At 41.0% G+C, this 15,000-nt stretch overlaps 1 protein-coding gene across 1 annotated transcript in view; it reads left to right on the forward strand.

The window, feature by feature from the left end:
- LOC143277901 (uncharacterized) overlaps positions 1–12,099 on the forward strand; it is a 22,071-nt gene extending 9,972 nt beyond the window's left edge. The window contains exon 3 of the mRNA XM_076582860.1: positions 1–12,099. This exon is cut by the window's left edge and continues 113 nt beyond it. Within this exon, the coding sequence (XP_076438975.1) occupies positions 1–1,620 (1,620 nt within the window). The 3' untranslated portion in view covers positions 1,621–12,099.
- The last annotated feature ends 2,901 nt before the right edge of the window (positions 12,100–15,000 follow it).

Consider the following 15,000-nt stretch of genomic DNA (forward strand, 5'->3'; position numbering starts at 1 on the left):
CCAGGTCAGCAGCCAGCCCATGTTGTGGGCACCACAGACTTCCTTCACCACCACAGGCAGTCAGCTGGAGTTTCTGCCTCCACAAGCTGTCTGCCAGAAGCATCCTCTGAACACACCAACTTTGTGATCAAGATGGAACCAGAGTCAGACCAAGAAACAGTGATAGATGGCATGACAGATTGCAGCCAGGAAGAGTTTGGGAGCTGTACAGAAGATGAAGGGGTTTGTGTGACCAAACCACAGCTGGTGAGTAAGATCCTGAAGAAAAGTCTCACCCGCCTGGAAAAGCCCCGCCCCTACCAGTGCCAGTATTGTGACTCCACATTTGTGAAGAAAAGTCGGCTGAGGGAGCACACCCGCACGCACACTGACGAGAGACCGTACAAGTGCCAGGAGTGCAACATCAGCTTCCGGAAGGCAGAATCTCTGAAAGTGCACACACGTACCCACACTGGGGAGTTACCGTTTCAGTGCCAGGACTGCAGCAGTGCCTTCAAGTGTTCCCAGGAGCTGAAGCGTCACACTATACGCAAGCATCTGGCTGTCAGACCTTTCTCCTGCCCCGAGTGTCAGGCTCGCTTCTTTTCCCAGGCCGACCTGCGGGGTCACCAGCGCGTGCACACAGGTGAAAAGCCCTACAAATGTAGCGACTGCCATGCTGCCTTCCGCAAGTCCAGCGCTCTGACGTGCCACATGAGGATCCATACAGGGCAGAAGCCCTACGCCTGCAGTCAGTGTGATCGCACGTTCCGCCGCTCAGATCAGCTCAAAAGACACATGAAGCTCCACACGGGAGAGAAACCCTTTGCGTGCAATGAGTGTGATGGTGCTTTCACCTGCACGTCTGACCTGAAAAAGCACATTGCCAGAAAACACTCCCTGATCAAACCCTTCTCCTGCCCTGAATGTGGGAACAAGTTTTTCACCAATGAGGATTTAAAAATGCACCGCATTTTCCACATGGGGATCAAGCCACATGCCTGTTCTGAATGCGGTGCAGCATTTGTTAGGGCCAGTGACCTGAAAGTGCACATGAGGATTCACACAGGAGAAAAACCCTTCTCATGTGATATATGCAGTGCCACATTTGCTCGCTCCGGTGACCTGAGGCTGCATGTGAGAATGCATGAAGATAAAAGGCCCTTCACCTGCAGTATATGCAACTTGTCGTTTCGACGGTCAGGGCATCTGACCAGACACATGAATACCCACAATGGACAGAAGTCATTCTCCTGTGAGGACTGCAATGCTGCATTCTTCACCTCCTCTGACCTGAAGCGACATGCCTCCAGGGTGCACAAGAAGGATGTGTCCAAGTTTGCCTGTACACAGTGCGACGCCCGCTTCTTCACCAGCAGGGCTTTGAGCATTCACAGGATGAAGCACACTGGAGAAAAACCCTTTCCCTGCAGCATCTGTGGTGCAGCTTTCTCGCATCGTGACCTGCTGACCTCCCACATGGAGGTGCATGGAGGGGAGGCAGAGAGCTGTAAGGCAAAGCCAGCCATGCCTGGTACTGACCAGTTTATGTACATTGACATCAGCATGATCACTGCACAGCAGAACGCTGGCTCCAACAGTCATAGTTTAGATCTGTCATCTGTTCAGCACAACTCTTGATTTGTGTGTTGAACATTATTGCATGTCTTTGTTCTGAAGATTGACTGCTTGTGTTTCTACTCAGGTTCTCGACAACAAACTTTGAAAAGTGCTTTTCTGGTACAGTGTCACTGACTTCTTTTCATCCTGTTGTCAGAAATATGGAAATATTCTGATGAAACTTTTGACATTGATTGTTTCCTTTCATGGAAGGAATAATGTTAGTATTTGAAAGGGCACTTTATCTGTGTTATTTTTCATCCTTTGATATTCTATGAATGTTGAGAAACATGCGTGCTGAAGAAATGGTTTTCACATTCCTTCCTTGCATGGAAGTGATGACATTCTTAGAAAGAAATGCATTTCTTGTGTATTGTATTTGAGTTATTTACTATTTAGATAGAAACATTTAGTTGAACAACAACAAAAAAGAGTGAAAAAATTAAGAAGAAAAACAATATTATTCATAATCACATTCTTTCCTTTCATGGAAGAGATAATGTTCTCTGAATGTTGCAGTTCATGTGAGTCATATGAGATACTCAGAAACATGATCAAGGCAAAACCATTTATGGTCCATATTATAGGATTTTATATACTTGTCATTGTAGCAATAACCACAATTTGTAGTGAAAGACAGAATTTTCTTATTTCATTTTCAACTGAATTTATCTGTGCAAATGATTTTCATGGTACATATATTCTGAATTTGTGATGCTGATTGTACTCAGGTTTTACCTCCAGAATTTACGTCTGAGGTGGTTGACATAGATATTGACTAGTCTGGCCATGTGTTGCCAACATTGTTTTGAAGCAAGGATTTTTTTTTTTTTTTTTTTTTTTTTTTTTTTTTTTTTTTTTTTTTTTTGCTGTTCATTCATTTGCACTGTTTCAGTGGCGTTCGTCCCATGCCACTCACTGAATCTTCCATGCACATACACACCTGGGTTCATCTGTCATGGCCCCAGAGTTGGCAGTTCAGAGGGAACTATCGATGTTAGGTCACCTGAAAGCTACACACCAGAGGAGACGCTGCACTGCTGCTGAGTCGCTTCGATGGTGTTCATTAGTGTCTGTTCTGATTTATTTTCTTAGGACACCATCTAAAAAGCCCCATACTGACGACAATAATAGCTTAGTTGCAGAGCCAGACTTAGTGAACATACCCCCCAGTGTGCAGACCGACACCACAACCCCCAACGACAGTCCCCCCATGAATCTGATGACACATCATTGATGATGAAGGAGGAAAATGGTAATGATGATGATGTGGTACATTTAGGTTTGGGACTACGTGACAAGGCTTTACTCCAGGCTTCCTTTCACAATGATATCCCAGTGTTAACCAGGCCCAAGAAATACGGACACTTGCAGTGTTGATCAGGAAATTTGAGCAACACTCAAAGATGAATCCATGAAGTGGATGATACTCGACCTGTGGTTCCAGTTTTCCCAATTAAGCCCATAGCACACTTAACTCCAGGTAGAAGCTGGCTGCGTACTGAAAAACCCACCTCTGCTGGGAGTCGAACCCGGGTCCTCCCAGACATAAGTCTGCAATGCTAACCATTCCATCACGGTGACTAGTAGCAAAGATTTCTAGTGGTACAGAATGCAGACCGTCTATCCTAACTCAGTAACTGTAGAATAAATATTTTCCAACAGAGGATGAGAAAGTTTATACTTTGGTGAGTTGATGTTTAGAGCTGGAACAGCATTGCTTTGTGACTTCTCCAGTAGCTCTTGTGCTGGAAGGAAGGGTTGGAGGAGTACATTAAGAAAAACAACTGCATACATCATCACATGGCATTCATATGGGTACAATACATCTGTATTAATCTGATTTGAAATTATGTGTGCATTCAAAGGCTTATCACTCACGCCACACAGTCTCTCAGCCTGCAGTCGAGTCTCATATACATATGAACATGGCAAAAGTCAAACTTAAAAGTGAAAAAGTTGAATTCAAACATGCTTAGCAGCTTGATTTATCACACAGTAAAAGAAATTATAACATGCATTTTAAAGAAAAACTAAGAAGCACTATTTCCAAATAAGAGACACTATAGTAAAATTATCACTATATGTATATAAATTCTTCAGTGGCAGTTTCTGTAATAAAAACATCACATTCTAGCATGCCATGAGAGAGATCTGTGATTTTATCACATACATTAAAAAACATTGATTTAAAAATAAGAAACACTATTCCAAATAATTAGAATTTCTTAAAATTGTAAAACATACATGCATACCTACACACACACCTGCCTTTATACTTTTGATACATGTGTATGTAGACTCCTTGTGTGTTTTGTACGAGGGCCCTTCAATAAGTGATGCAATAGGGAAGAACTATTGATGTCACAATAATCATTACATCATTATATACATTATATACAGCAATGTCATATTGAAAAAGTCAAATTTCATTCTGTTAAAAAGTGTTATGTAAAACCATTTGTGTTCAGGAAGGCAAAATGTCAGGTAAGGGTGACGGTCTTCCTGGGGCTGAAATTGAGCTGAGTCTGAGGGATTTTCCAGCTGTGACGCTGTACGGCTTTCACCAGGGTGAGTTATCAGCAGTACTTCAAGAGTTTGTTGGATTGTTTGGGGAAGCAAGCACCATCACAGACCACAGTCTTCAGGTGGTACATTCAGTTCCAACATTGAAGACCAACCTTGAAAGATGATAACCATTGTGGCCGACGTGTAACAGTTGTAACCAACCAAAAAAATTGCCCAGGTGAGGTCTGTGGTCAAAGATGGCCCTCATGTCACCATTGATGAAATGATCAAATCGTGTTTGGGACATCTGTTATAGGGGATGAAACATGGGTGTACCAGTACGATCCAGAAACAAAACAGCAATTAGCGGTTTGGGTCTTTCCAAATGAAAGTGCGCCTACAAAATTCCATCGTTTCAAAAGTCATTCCAAACAAATGGTTGCATACTTTACAAAATCAGGCCATGTTACAGCTGTACCCCTCTGAGAAAGGAGAACGGTAAACTCTGAGTGGTTCGCCACTGTCTACCTCCCTAAGATGTTTGATGTGGAACAAAGACTACTCCTGCATCATGACAATGCCTGATCTCACACAGCTGCTGTAACTGTAGACTTCCTGAAGGAGAATGGTGTACAACTGGTCACTCATCCCCCGCATTCTCCTGACTCAGCCCCTTGTGATTGGTTTTTGTTCCCTGAGGTGAAGCAGCTGTTTAAGGGGGGGAAGTTTCAGTGTCCATATGCTTGAGCCTTCTTCGAGGTTCTCATTATGACCCCAGGTCACGTGGGCTGGCATCATGACAATTTAGTTTGAGCAGATGATTAAGTGCATACAAGCTGAGGGAGAGTTCTTTGAAAAGGTGGAGTAAGCATAAGATTTGTAACTTTCCTAGAATTGCTGTATTGCAAGATTTATTGAATGGCCCTCATATTCATGTAACAGTATTGTTCTTCAATTGATGTTTGCTGCAGTGTGCAATGTTATTTACAGACAATACTGAACACACACAAATGCAGGCATGCACACATGCATGCACACACACAGCGCATGCACACATGCACAAACCTACACACACACACACACACACACACACACACACACACGCACACACACAATCCTGTTGTGGCTGAATGGTTAGAGTGCTGGATTCTTGTCTGAATTTCCTGGGTTAGATCCACAGTTCGGGCGCACCTGGTGGGTTAAGGGTGGACATTTTTGCGATTTTCCAGGTCAACATATGTGCAGACCTGGTAGTGCCTGAACCCCCTTTGTGTGTATATGCATGCAAAAGATAAAATACACATGTTTAAATATCCTGTAATCCATGCCAGTGCTCAGTGGGTTATGGAAACATGAAGATACCCAGCTTACATCAACTACGACAGTCATCAGCAAGTTGATGCTGGTCCTGTATTGGAATAAGGAAGATGCATATATATACACACACATCAACTACTCTTGACATATATATACTGTTGCTTACAGACATATACACCCCCATATATAGAAAAGAGTTACTTTATTTCATTTACTTTTCTTTCCACTTGATATATTAATTTGAATGACACAATTGATAAAGTTTTGTTCAGTGAGAAAAGTAAATTAATCATTTAGGGAACACTACTTTGGTGACTCCACTTTGATGAACACATCATGGGACAGAAGCCACAAAGGTCAAGGTTGTTAAATGTACCTGCTCAGTTTTACCTGAACATGATATAGTCTGCCTACCTCCTCTCCTACCCTTCTCCCACTCTCATTCCAGATTCTAAAATCAGTTCTTGTCACTGATTTCTCCTGAATACTTTTGATTATTGAGATAAAATTATAGTAGGGTTTCTGATAAGTTAAAATTCCCAGGGACTCTTACCATATATATGGGGTTCCCAGACTGCCTTCAGTGGGTCACTCTGTTGCTGCACATTCTTATGAAATCTGCATTGCTGCATACTTACAAAGGCAGACATGCAGTCTCCCGAATATAACTGTCCAGGCCAGGGGCCAGGAGGTGTACAGAACAACTCTCCTTTGGGGCAGACAGTCCCAGCGACAGGCTGACGCTCCAGTCCAGGATGTTCATTTTTGCTAAATGTTTGTGCTAGAAATTTTTTAAATGTCCCAGAGACCCACTTGTGTGTACTTTCCATTTTCAGAGCATCAGGGACACATATTTATGTGTTGTCAGAAGCCCAGAATAGATGTTAATGTACTGTGTCAGACTGTGCACAGCTGTAGCTGGTATGTCTGCCCAGTTGACCAGACTGTGTAGCTAATGCTGCTGGCGTGTATTACTAATTTATTGTATTTTTGGTACTTACATGGAACATATCTTCAGTTACAGACCAAACTAAGCGCTTTTGAAACCCAAGAGTCATTTGCACAACAGGCTACCTACATGGGTAGAGCCAACTGACATCTGCCTTTAACCCATTCAGTTCCAGGGAATTTTGTAAATTTTAGCACAAAAACTGCAGAAGATACAGAATGAAAGTGAATGTTTTTGTGAAGGAAAATGCATGTGGATAATAAATCCGGTCTTTTTTCCCAATTATTTTGAATCAAGGTAACTATTCAGGCATTTCAAAGTGAAGATGATCATTTTTATGCATGAAAAATGTCTATTTCCACCTCCACAGAATGACACCACGAAAGAAAGCAAACAAAATGCAGCTGGAATAAGCATGCTTATTGAAGAAAATGAAATGGCTTGTAAGTTTATGATAACAGTCACAACACTAGTGAATAACTGTCCCAGCAACAACAAATGTGGGTTTGGTCAAGATGAAAAGTCCATCATTTTCTCAGAAGGTGAGCTGTCAAGCTTTTCTTTCACATACAAGCGTCTCCCTTTAGAGGACAAAGTGCTTTGATGATATTTCCTACCTCCTGGTTGTAACTGATCTGAGAAACTGTCTGCTGTGCATATAGTTTGCCTCCTCTACAAAGAAACTGGCCAAGTAATCAATGACAAAAAGCATGAAAAAAATGAACCAATCGTCTGTGAACCCTTGGTTTCATGAATATTGTGGCTTATTGGCTGTTGTATTCCGGGCAGTTGAACACTGTGAAAAGACAGTTCATGGATGGTTGGGGCCATGCCCCTTAACGCCCTTTGTCTAGCCTTCGACCAATTGTCTTACACTACTCCTCTATCTCTCCTTCCCCTCCATTCAAATTATATGAAAGTACCGCATTTTCACTGTCAGTCATGGTCACCCGACTGAAGAAAGTGTCCAATGTTGCTGTCAGTTTCGTCATTGTCATCATCACCTGCTAGTTCAAATGAATCATAAGACAAGTTAGATCCATCTCTCATCATTATACTCATACATAATCATCTGCACAGCTTGCAAAGTTGCGTAAATCAGCTGTCTGGGACCACTGTCTTCACTTGAAACTGTTCAGTACTTTCCCATTTTACAGAGTTTTTTCATATGAATTTTAACATTTTTCTAGTTTAGGAAAAAAAATCTTTGATAGTGTTGTGCATATTTTGAAGTAATGCTGTGTTCTTTGTAATTTTTTCCCACCCATCATTTTTATTTTCCATTTTTCATGGTTTTTTTCTCTCTTTCTCTGCAAGCACTGGAACAGTTGTCCATGATCTATGACAGGAAAGGCATTTGATATTTGATTTATCATAATGGAAAGTGTTTGGATGTGTGATACAAAATAAAAAGATTGTAAGGCAGTGTGTCATTGAATACATGTGTTTGTGTATGGCTTTTAAGTGTGTTTGGGTGTGTGATTTCGCTTGTATCCATCCATGTGTGTATTTGCACATGGTATGAAAGTATTGTCACAACATTTCAAACAATTATGAATCATATTCCATAGATATTAGAATGTATGAAAGAAAGCTTTTGCCTTTTAAATCTGTGTGGATAAAAGGAAAAATGAAAATAAAAATTTAACATACTACCTCACATATGGGATCATCAGTCAATATTTTGTTCATATTGTAATTATTTTTTAGTTTAAAATCTAATTTTTATTATTGTTGTTTTTTTTTTTGGGGGGGGGTTGTTGTTGTTTGTTTTTGTTTTTTGTTGGGTTTTTTAGCTGTTTCTTTTGCATTGATAGGGGAATACTTTGGTCTTGCTTGACTTTGATATTGATTTATGTCCTATATGAAATAGGAGCGACAATATTCATCACCTCAGCTGATTTGTATTGCCCCAAGTCTTTTCTTCTTACAAAGCCTTCTTCAGGAAAATGTTTATCAGGGTTGTGTTGTACTGCATCATATTGTGTCGTATTTCGCCAAATGAAATTTGGGTTGCTTTCCACACTGCCGCACCTCCTGTTTTTCTGTCTACAAGTGTTTTGTTTTTTTATCACCATCAACAGGGAATTTTCTACAGAATTACCCAGGAACAACCCTTTTGATGCACACAAAACCTCAGTTTATTGTCTCATCCAAACGACTAGCACCCAGAACACCACTCAAGGTCTTGTGGAGAAGGGAGAACAAAATCCTGGTCCATATATGTTGGTTGAACTTGAAGTCTTTGGAAAAGAAAGGTGTGTGCAGGTTATGGCATAAGAGTCAGTGTATTTGACAGTGAAGATGGAAAGTTATGAGCATTGAAATTGTATTCATGAGTTTCAGTGTAGGCTCTGAAGGTCTGACCGGCGCGTCAGATGTATGCGTCTGTCAGGCATCTGATTTATTAATATATATATATATATATTTACACAGATGTGGTGTAGCGTATATAAGCTTTGACACCTCCTTGAAACTGAAATGTATTAAACAGCCCAGATGTCTAGATGTGTGCAGGTTACTATATGACAGTTCATTCCAGAGCAAAGATGATAATTGATAGGAAAAAAATGTGTTACAAAGGATATCATTGGACATGTGTTGAAGTGGCAATTTAATGGATCAATCCACACACTTTGACACATCTCTGAAACTGACACTGAAACTGAAAATGTGAGAAGTGGTGCTTGTAATGAATGGCTTTCTGGATGGCCCCACAAAGCTTTGGTTTGGAATACAACAGGAAAAAAATCAGTTCATGTAGTACATTGCAGTATAAAACAACACAATGAACACAGCACGATGCAAGCAACTTAACAATGCAATGGAATACAATGACTTAGTAAAAGGTTTTACTGTATTATACTTTATCATTTGTGTCACAGCACATTGAGGAGAAATCCCTTGTCACCTGCTGAATCTTTAGTTTAAAATGCAATGCAAAACAATCTGATGCACAACAGTGTGATGCAACATCACAACACAACATGACTCAACTGACATTGACATGACACAGCACAGAACAATCTTGGTTGATCTAGATCTCGGAAATGTTCAACTGCAATGGCTTGAACTCACACCTTCAGTCACCAACATTGTACACAACTGAAACATGACCTATAACTTATAGGCACAGTAGAACACAGTGCACTTAATCACCGAGAGAGGAATGTATACAGTTTATATCCATAAAACAAGAAATCTGTATAAAACTGAAAGTTATATATAGTCACACTGAAGTTCCCAGTGGGATGCCATGGATATTTCACTATAAATAGCATTCCTGTTTTCTGGACATTCTGTGCTAGAAAATTCTTCATTACTATTGTTCTCTTTGTTTTTTCCTTTTTTTCCCCTTCACTGTTGTCTCCTTTTTCTACTTTTCCACTTTATTTCCCTTTCTTTACATACAGCAAGCCTGGAAAGTTGTTTTTTTCTCTCTGTTTTCCTCATTCAGTGATGTACCGTACTATCAGTGCTGTTTTGCTACGGTGATTAGGAAGTGATATTATTAACACTGGGATGGGTACCAGCTATCCATTCTGCAGTGATGTTTGTTATTATATTGCCTTTTTATGTGTTTATTTTTTTAGTGGCTTTGGGGTATATTTGGTCTTTTTTTCTTTTTTCTTTTTTTAATCTGGATCAAAAGGAAGGGCTGTTGTCCTCAGCACAGCCTAGATTTATTTACCTTAAGAAGCGCAATTGTTAAGATAATGTCATGAACTATGTTGCTTTGTACTTTTTTTCAGATGGGACAGTTTTGTATTTAACTGTTGGATTTTGATATAGTTGGGCGATCCTGATGCACACCTGTGTGATTGTCTACACTATAACTGTATAAGCAACAATATCAGATGTCAAATCCTATTGAATTTTCAAATGTATGGGTAAAACACTTAAAATGTGTAATATTTTGTTTTCTAATTTAAACACTAAGCATCATGCATGTGTGTGCACACTCAGTTTGAATTGCATGCATGAATGCGCATACCTGTATGCATGCATGTTCTCACACACACACACACACACACACACACACACACACACGCAAGTTTCAAGTTTTAATTATCCTTTCACTCCTATTGGAGTATGGAGGATTACTGCAAAATAATGTTTTCATGCCCAGTCACAGAACAAACATTTCCAAATACACAATGTCATAAAAAAGTTGAGAAAACACAAGTGTCTTTTAACTCCAAACGTGTAGCTCGGCAACATTTGCAAATCAAATCATCTTACTTACAGCTTATGCACACACACACACACACACACACACACACACACACACACACACACACACACCAGAAGTTGTCAATGCAAATCCAGTAGATCCAGTAGAAGATGGTCTTTTTTTTTCTCCAGACTCCATCATTGGTTATTTATTTATTTATCTATCTGTCACAAAAAAAACATTCATAACACATTATAAAATTCCGCATTCAGTGCAAATCCCCACATTTGCATACAGCTTTTTTGATGGTACACTCCTGCATTTTCTCTCTTATTCACTCATAACTTATCAGCATTTCCGGTCACTTTGATCTTCAGCTGAAAGGTTACTTCAGGTGCCGAACACTAATCTGAAAACCTTTGGTCACCAATCATTCAGTTTCTCAGCCCCAACTGTCTGGAACTCACTGCCTGCTGACCTGTGAAATGCCCCTTCTCTGGACACTTTCAAGTCCCAGCTGAAAACATAACTTTTTTGTCTTGCATTTCAGTAACAGTTCAGTCTAATTTCGGTATAATTTGCTGTTATATGAGGGGTGTACTTCTTTTCCAGTGTTGTGTGTGTGTTGTTGTGTAGGTGTAGGTGGAGGTGTTGTGTGTGTGTATTTGTGTGTGTGTGTGCATACACACGTGTGTGTGTGTGTGATTGTGTGTGTTTGCTTTTCATAATGCGAGGTTGGTGACTGTTTCTTCATTGTTGATTCTTTTCTTATGATTGTTACTTCTCTTTTGCAACATGTAATTTGTGGAGCGCAATGACTGAATGAGTGATTGTTTGTTATTTGATTTTTCTTGAGAATTTTTGATTCTTTATTGTTAAATTTGATTTGTGAAGCACTGTGACCCTCTCTTTGAGGGAACAGCTCAATAGGACAGCACTTCATTCTTCTTCTTATCATTATTATGTGGCATGTGAGTTCTGTTTGTTTGTTGTTGTTTTTTTGTTTGCTTTTCAGGGGGTGGGGTTGTAATGATTGGAAGGGGGAAAAAAGTAAGGAACACACATGAGTGTGAGTCATGCTGCAGAGTTTTGAACTTTTTAAAGTTTGTCAACACAGTGTTTTGGGGGCAGCCAGCAAGAAGAGGATTTCCATAATTCAATCTATATAGAAAAAACATCAATGTCTTTGTGGTTTCTGTGGTTAGATATTGGCGAATGGAGCTGATTTTTTGGAGTGCTGCATAATTATGCTGACCTACAAATATGGTTGATATGTATGTCAGTAAAAGATGTGATGGAGGATTGAAAGCTGTTCACAGTGGATGCAAACCATTTCTAGTTTATGCCACTCTCAGAAGTATGTATGTGTATTTCATTCATTTACCTTCCAAAGAAATATTATCAGTATCTAGTTTTGTGTGTATTGGCATGAGAGAAAAAATATGAGTATCAGTGGATGGGACCATGCCATGATCTGATCTGAAACATTTTGTTGTTGTTTAATTCATTTGATTGTTATTGTCAGTTTTATGATATAAATAAATCATGGGGGAAAAAAAGTCATCGCTGTTGTGCAGTGTATTCGTTTGGAGTCAAAATAACATTTCTTGAGAACTTTAAATATTTTTTATTGTCATGTGTATTCTGTTTGAATGTATGATCACTGATCATTTGTAATTTTTTGTTATTCTTTATATTCTCCATAGGGCTGAGTCTGTGCATTAAAAAAATTTAAAAAAATGAAGAAAAGAAAAAAAAAAATCAAACTGTACTTAATTCTGGCTTCTGTTCTGAGTCTGCATCCATGCAGTTTGGAGTCCCTCATGATTCTGTTTTAGGAGAAATGTGGCAGAATGGTTAAGATGCTTATTTGCCATTACAGTGATGTGAGGGGTGTTGGGTCAGTTCCTGCTCTCGCCCTTTCTCCCAAGTTTGGCTGGAAAATCAAAATGAGCATCTAATCATTCGGATGAGACGATAAACCGCAGTTCCATGAGCAGCTTACACTTGGCACACTGAAAAAGAACCCATGGCAACAAGAGTGTGTCCTCTGGCAAAATTCTGGAGAAGAAATTCACTATGATAGGTACACAAATATGTATGCATGCGGTCAGGGCCTGATGAGGGCTTTTGGTTATGCTGCTGTTGGGCATCTGTGCAGCAGATGTGGTGTAGAGTATATGGATTTGTCTGAATGCAGTGATGCCTCCTTGAGAAACTGAAACTCTGTTCTAGTTCCCTTACTTTTCATACTGAACACCCAGTCTATTCACTCTATCATCATTGTAGCACATTCTGTCTCTCACACTGAATTTGCTGATGATACACAGTTCGATTACTCACCTCTCTCCACTGATAACAAACCATGTGATGGAATCTTGCATAAAAACTTATGTCTCAAAATAGATTCCAGCAGAATGACACAAAGAATGGAGTGAAAATCATTAAATTAAAAGAAAAAAAAAGGGACACACACACACAAACATTCAAATCTGATTAAAATTTTCATTTCTTTCAAGAAGTCCATTAGCGTCCATGAGGGAATATGCCTTGTAATGTCTGTATTTAATGTCATGAGTCAATGAGCATTTGTTTCAATGAGAGGCTCATCACAGGGAATACATTGAGGTAAGGGACCTCTTCCCATTTTAACAAGTAAGAATGAGTGAGAATAGTGTGCCCTGCCTGCAATCTGAACAACACAAGTTCCTCCTTGCAGTTCTTCATGTGAGATCGATGTGTGTATCTCGTTCAGGTCAGGACGAATTCAGAACAGCTTACTGCCCGTCTGGGTGTTCCACTCTATGCTATGCTATGCTATGCTATGCTATGCTATGCTATGCTTTGCAATGTGTGGAGTGGAGTTTAACGACATATTGGCTGTTACGCCCTTAAAGTAATTAAGGTCAGTTTCTTTCGTTGAGGGGTCGTTTGTTGTTCCCTGTTTGGTACAGTTTGTAGTGGTTGCGTCGCTTGCGGCGCTGGTCGTTTTGTTGTTGCAGAGGGGTCGAACTGTGGTTTTGTTGTGTGAAGAGAGGTCGAACTGTGGTTTTGTTGTGTGAAGAGAGGTCGAACTGTCGTTTTGTTGTGTGAAGAGGGGTCGAACTGTCGTTTTGTTGTGTGAAGAGGGGTCGAACTGTCGTTTTGTTGTGTGAAGAGGGGTCGAACTGTGGTTTTGTTGTGTGAAGAGAGGTCGAACTGTGGTTTTGTTGTGTGAAGAGGGGTCGAACTGTCGTTTTGTTGTGTGAAGAGAGGTCGAACTGTGGTTTTGTTGTGTGAAGAGGGGTCGAACTGTCGTTTTGTTGTGTGAAGAGGGGTCGAACTGTCGTTTTGTTGTGTGAAGAGGGGTCGAACTGTGGTTTTGTTGTGTGAAGAGGGGTCGAACTGTCGTTTTCTGTCCGCTGCCAGCAGCAGAGGAGCAAAGATCTGTCGTTTCGGGGGTGGTTGGTATGCATCGTGAGACAGCCCAGAACAGACCCCACCGTCGCCAGCCCCTGCGTCCTCACCATCCCAAGCCGTCTTCAGAGCTACCCGGCAACTAGTCTTCATGCTCTACCGGCGACCCGCACCTCCCGCCATGTCAGGCTCACCACCAGCCCCGAGAGCAACTGCAGTCCGAGCCACCATCGCCACTCCAACAAGGTTGTGTGGCTAGTTGCCCTCCCCAAGCAAGACTAGCTTTGGAAGAAATGGGACCCGTGACCCGTTCGTACAGTGCCCACGCCATACAGGAGTGCAGCCCGTCTTCCGGCGAGGAAGGCAGTCAGTGTTGCCCCGGAGACCAAACCGGTGCTGAGAGAAACTGCAGTCCCGAGCTACCACCGTCACTCCCACAGCGTATGTGGCTGTTGCTTTTCAGTTGACCCAGGCCTGCTTGCTTCCACTCCTCTTACCACATATTTTTAAGGCAAGTTTTCACTTTCTGCTTCATGTTTGTGTACGGAACATAGGACTTGGATAACTTTTCTTTTGTGGCATTCTTGGCCGGCGGGTCTGCCGTCTCATTACTTCGAAAGCCAACATGGCCTGGAACCCAAGCCAAAACGACATCATACCATTTGTTTGTTAATAGTGTAAAAGTTTTTGAAAAGTTCCAGCAGTTTCAGATGTGTCAGTTTCCTGCAGGCAATCGCCTCGCTTGTATTTTACTGCATAACTTTTTTTTCAGCATCAGAACCAGTGCAGTCAGTTCCGGTGTATAAACTGAGCTGTCAGACAGAATGTGTTTCGTAGAGGACTGGTCAAGGAAGGCAGGCCTGAAGCCAGACGCAGCAACACCATCTTCAGACTTGGAACTGTCGGTGAGGACCCATTGAAACGAGTTCAGAAAAGTAGGTTTTATAAGCCAGTAAACTGGTGGAGTCTTTTCGGTGTGAGGCGCGATCGAATCATACCTCAGGTGTTTTAAAGGTCCACGGTGGGCTGTCAGGAAACTTAGAAAAGTCTGAGATGC

The sequence above is a fragment of the Babylonia areolata genome, chromosome 35, assembly GCF_041734735.1.
Source record: "Babylonia areolata isolate BAREFJ2019XMU chromosome 35, ASM4173473v1, whole genome shotgun sequence".
NCBI classification, from domain to species: domain Eukaryota; kingdom Metazoa; phylum Mollusca; class Gastropoda; order Neogastropoda; family Buccinidae; genus Babylonia; species Babylonia areolata.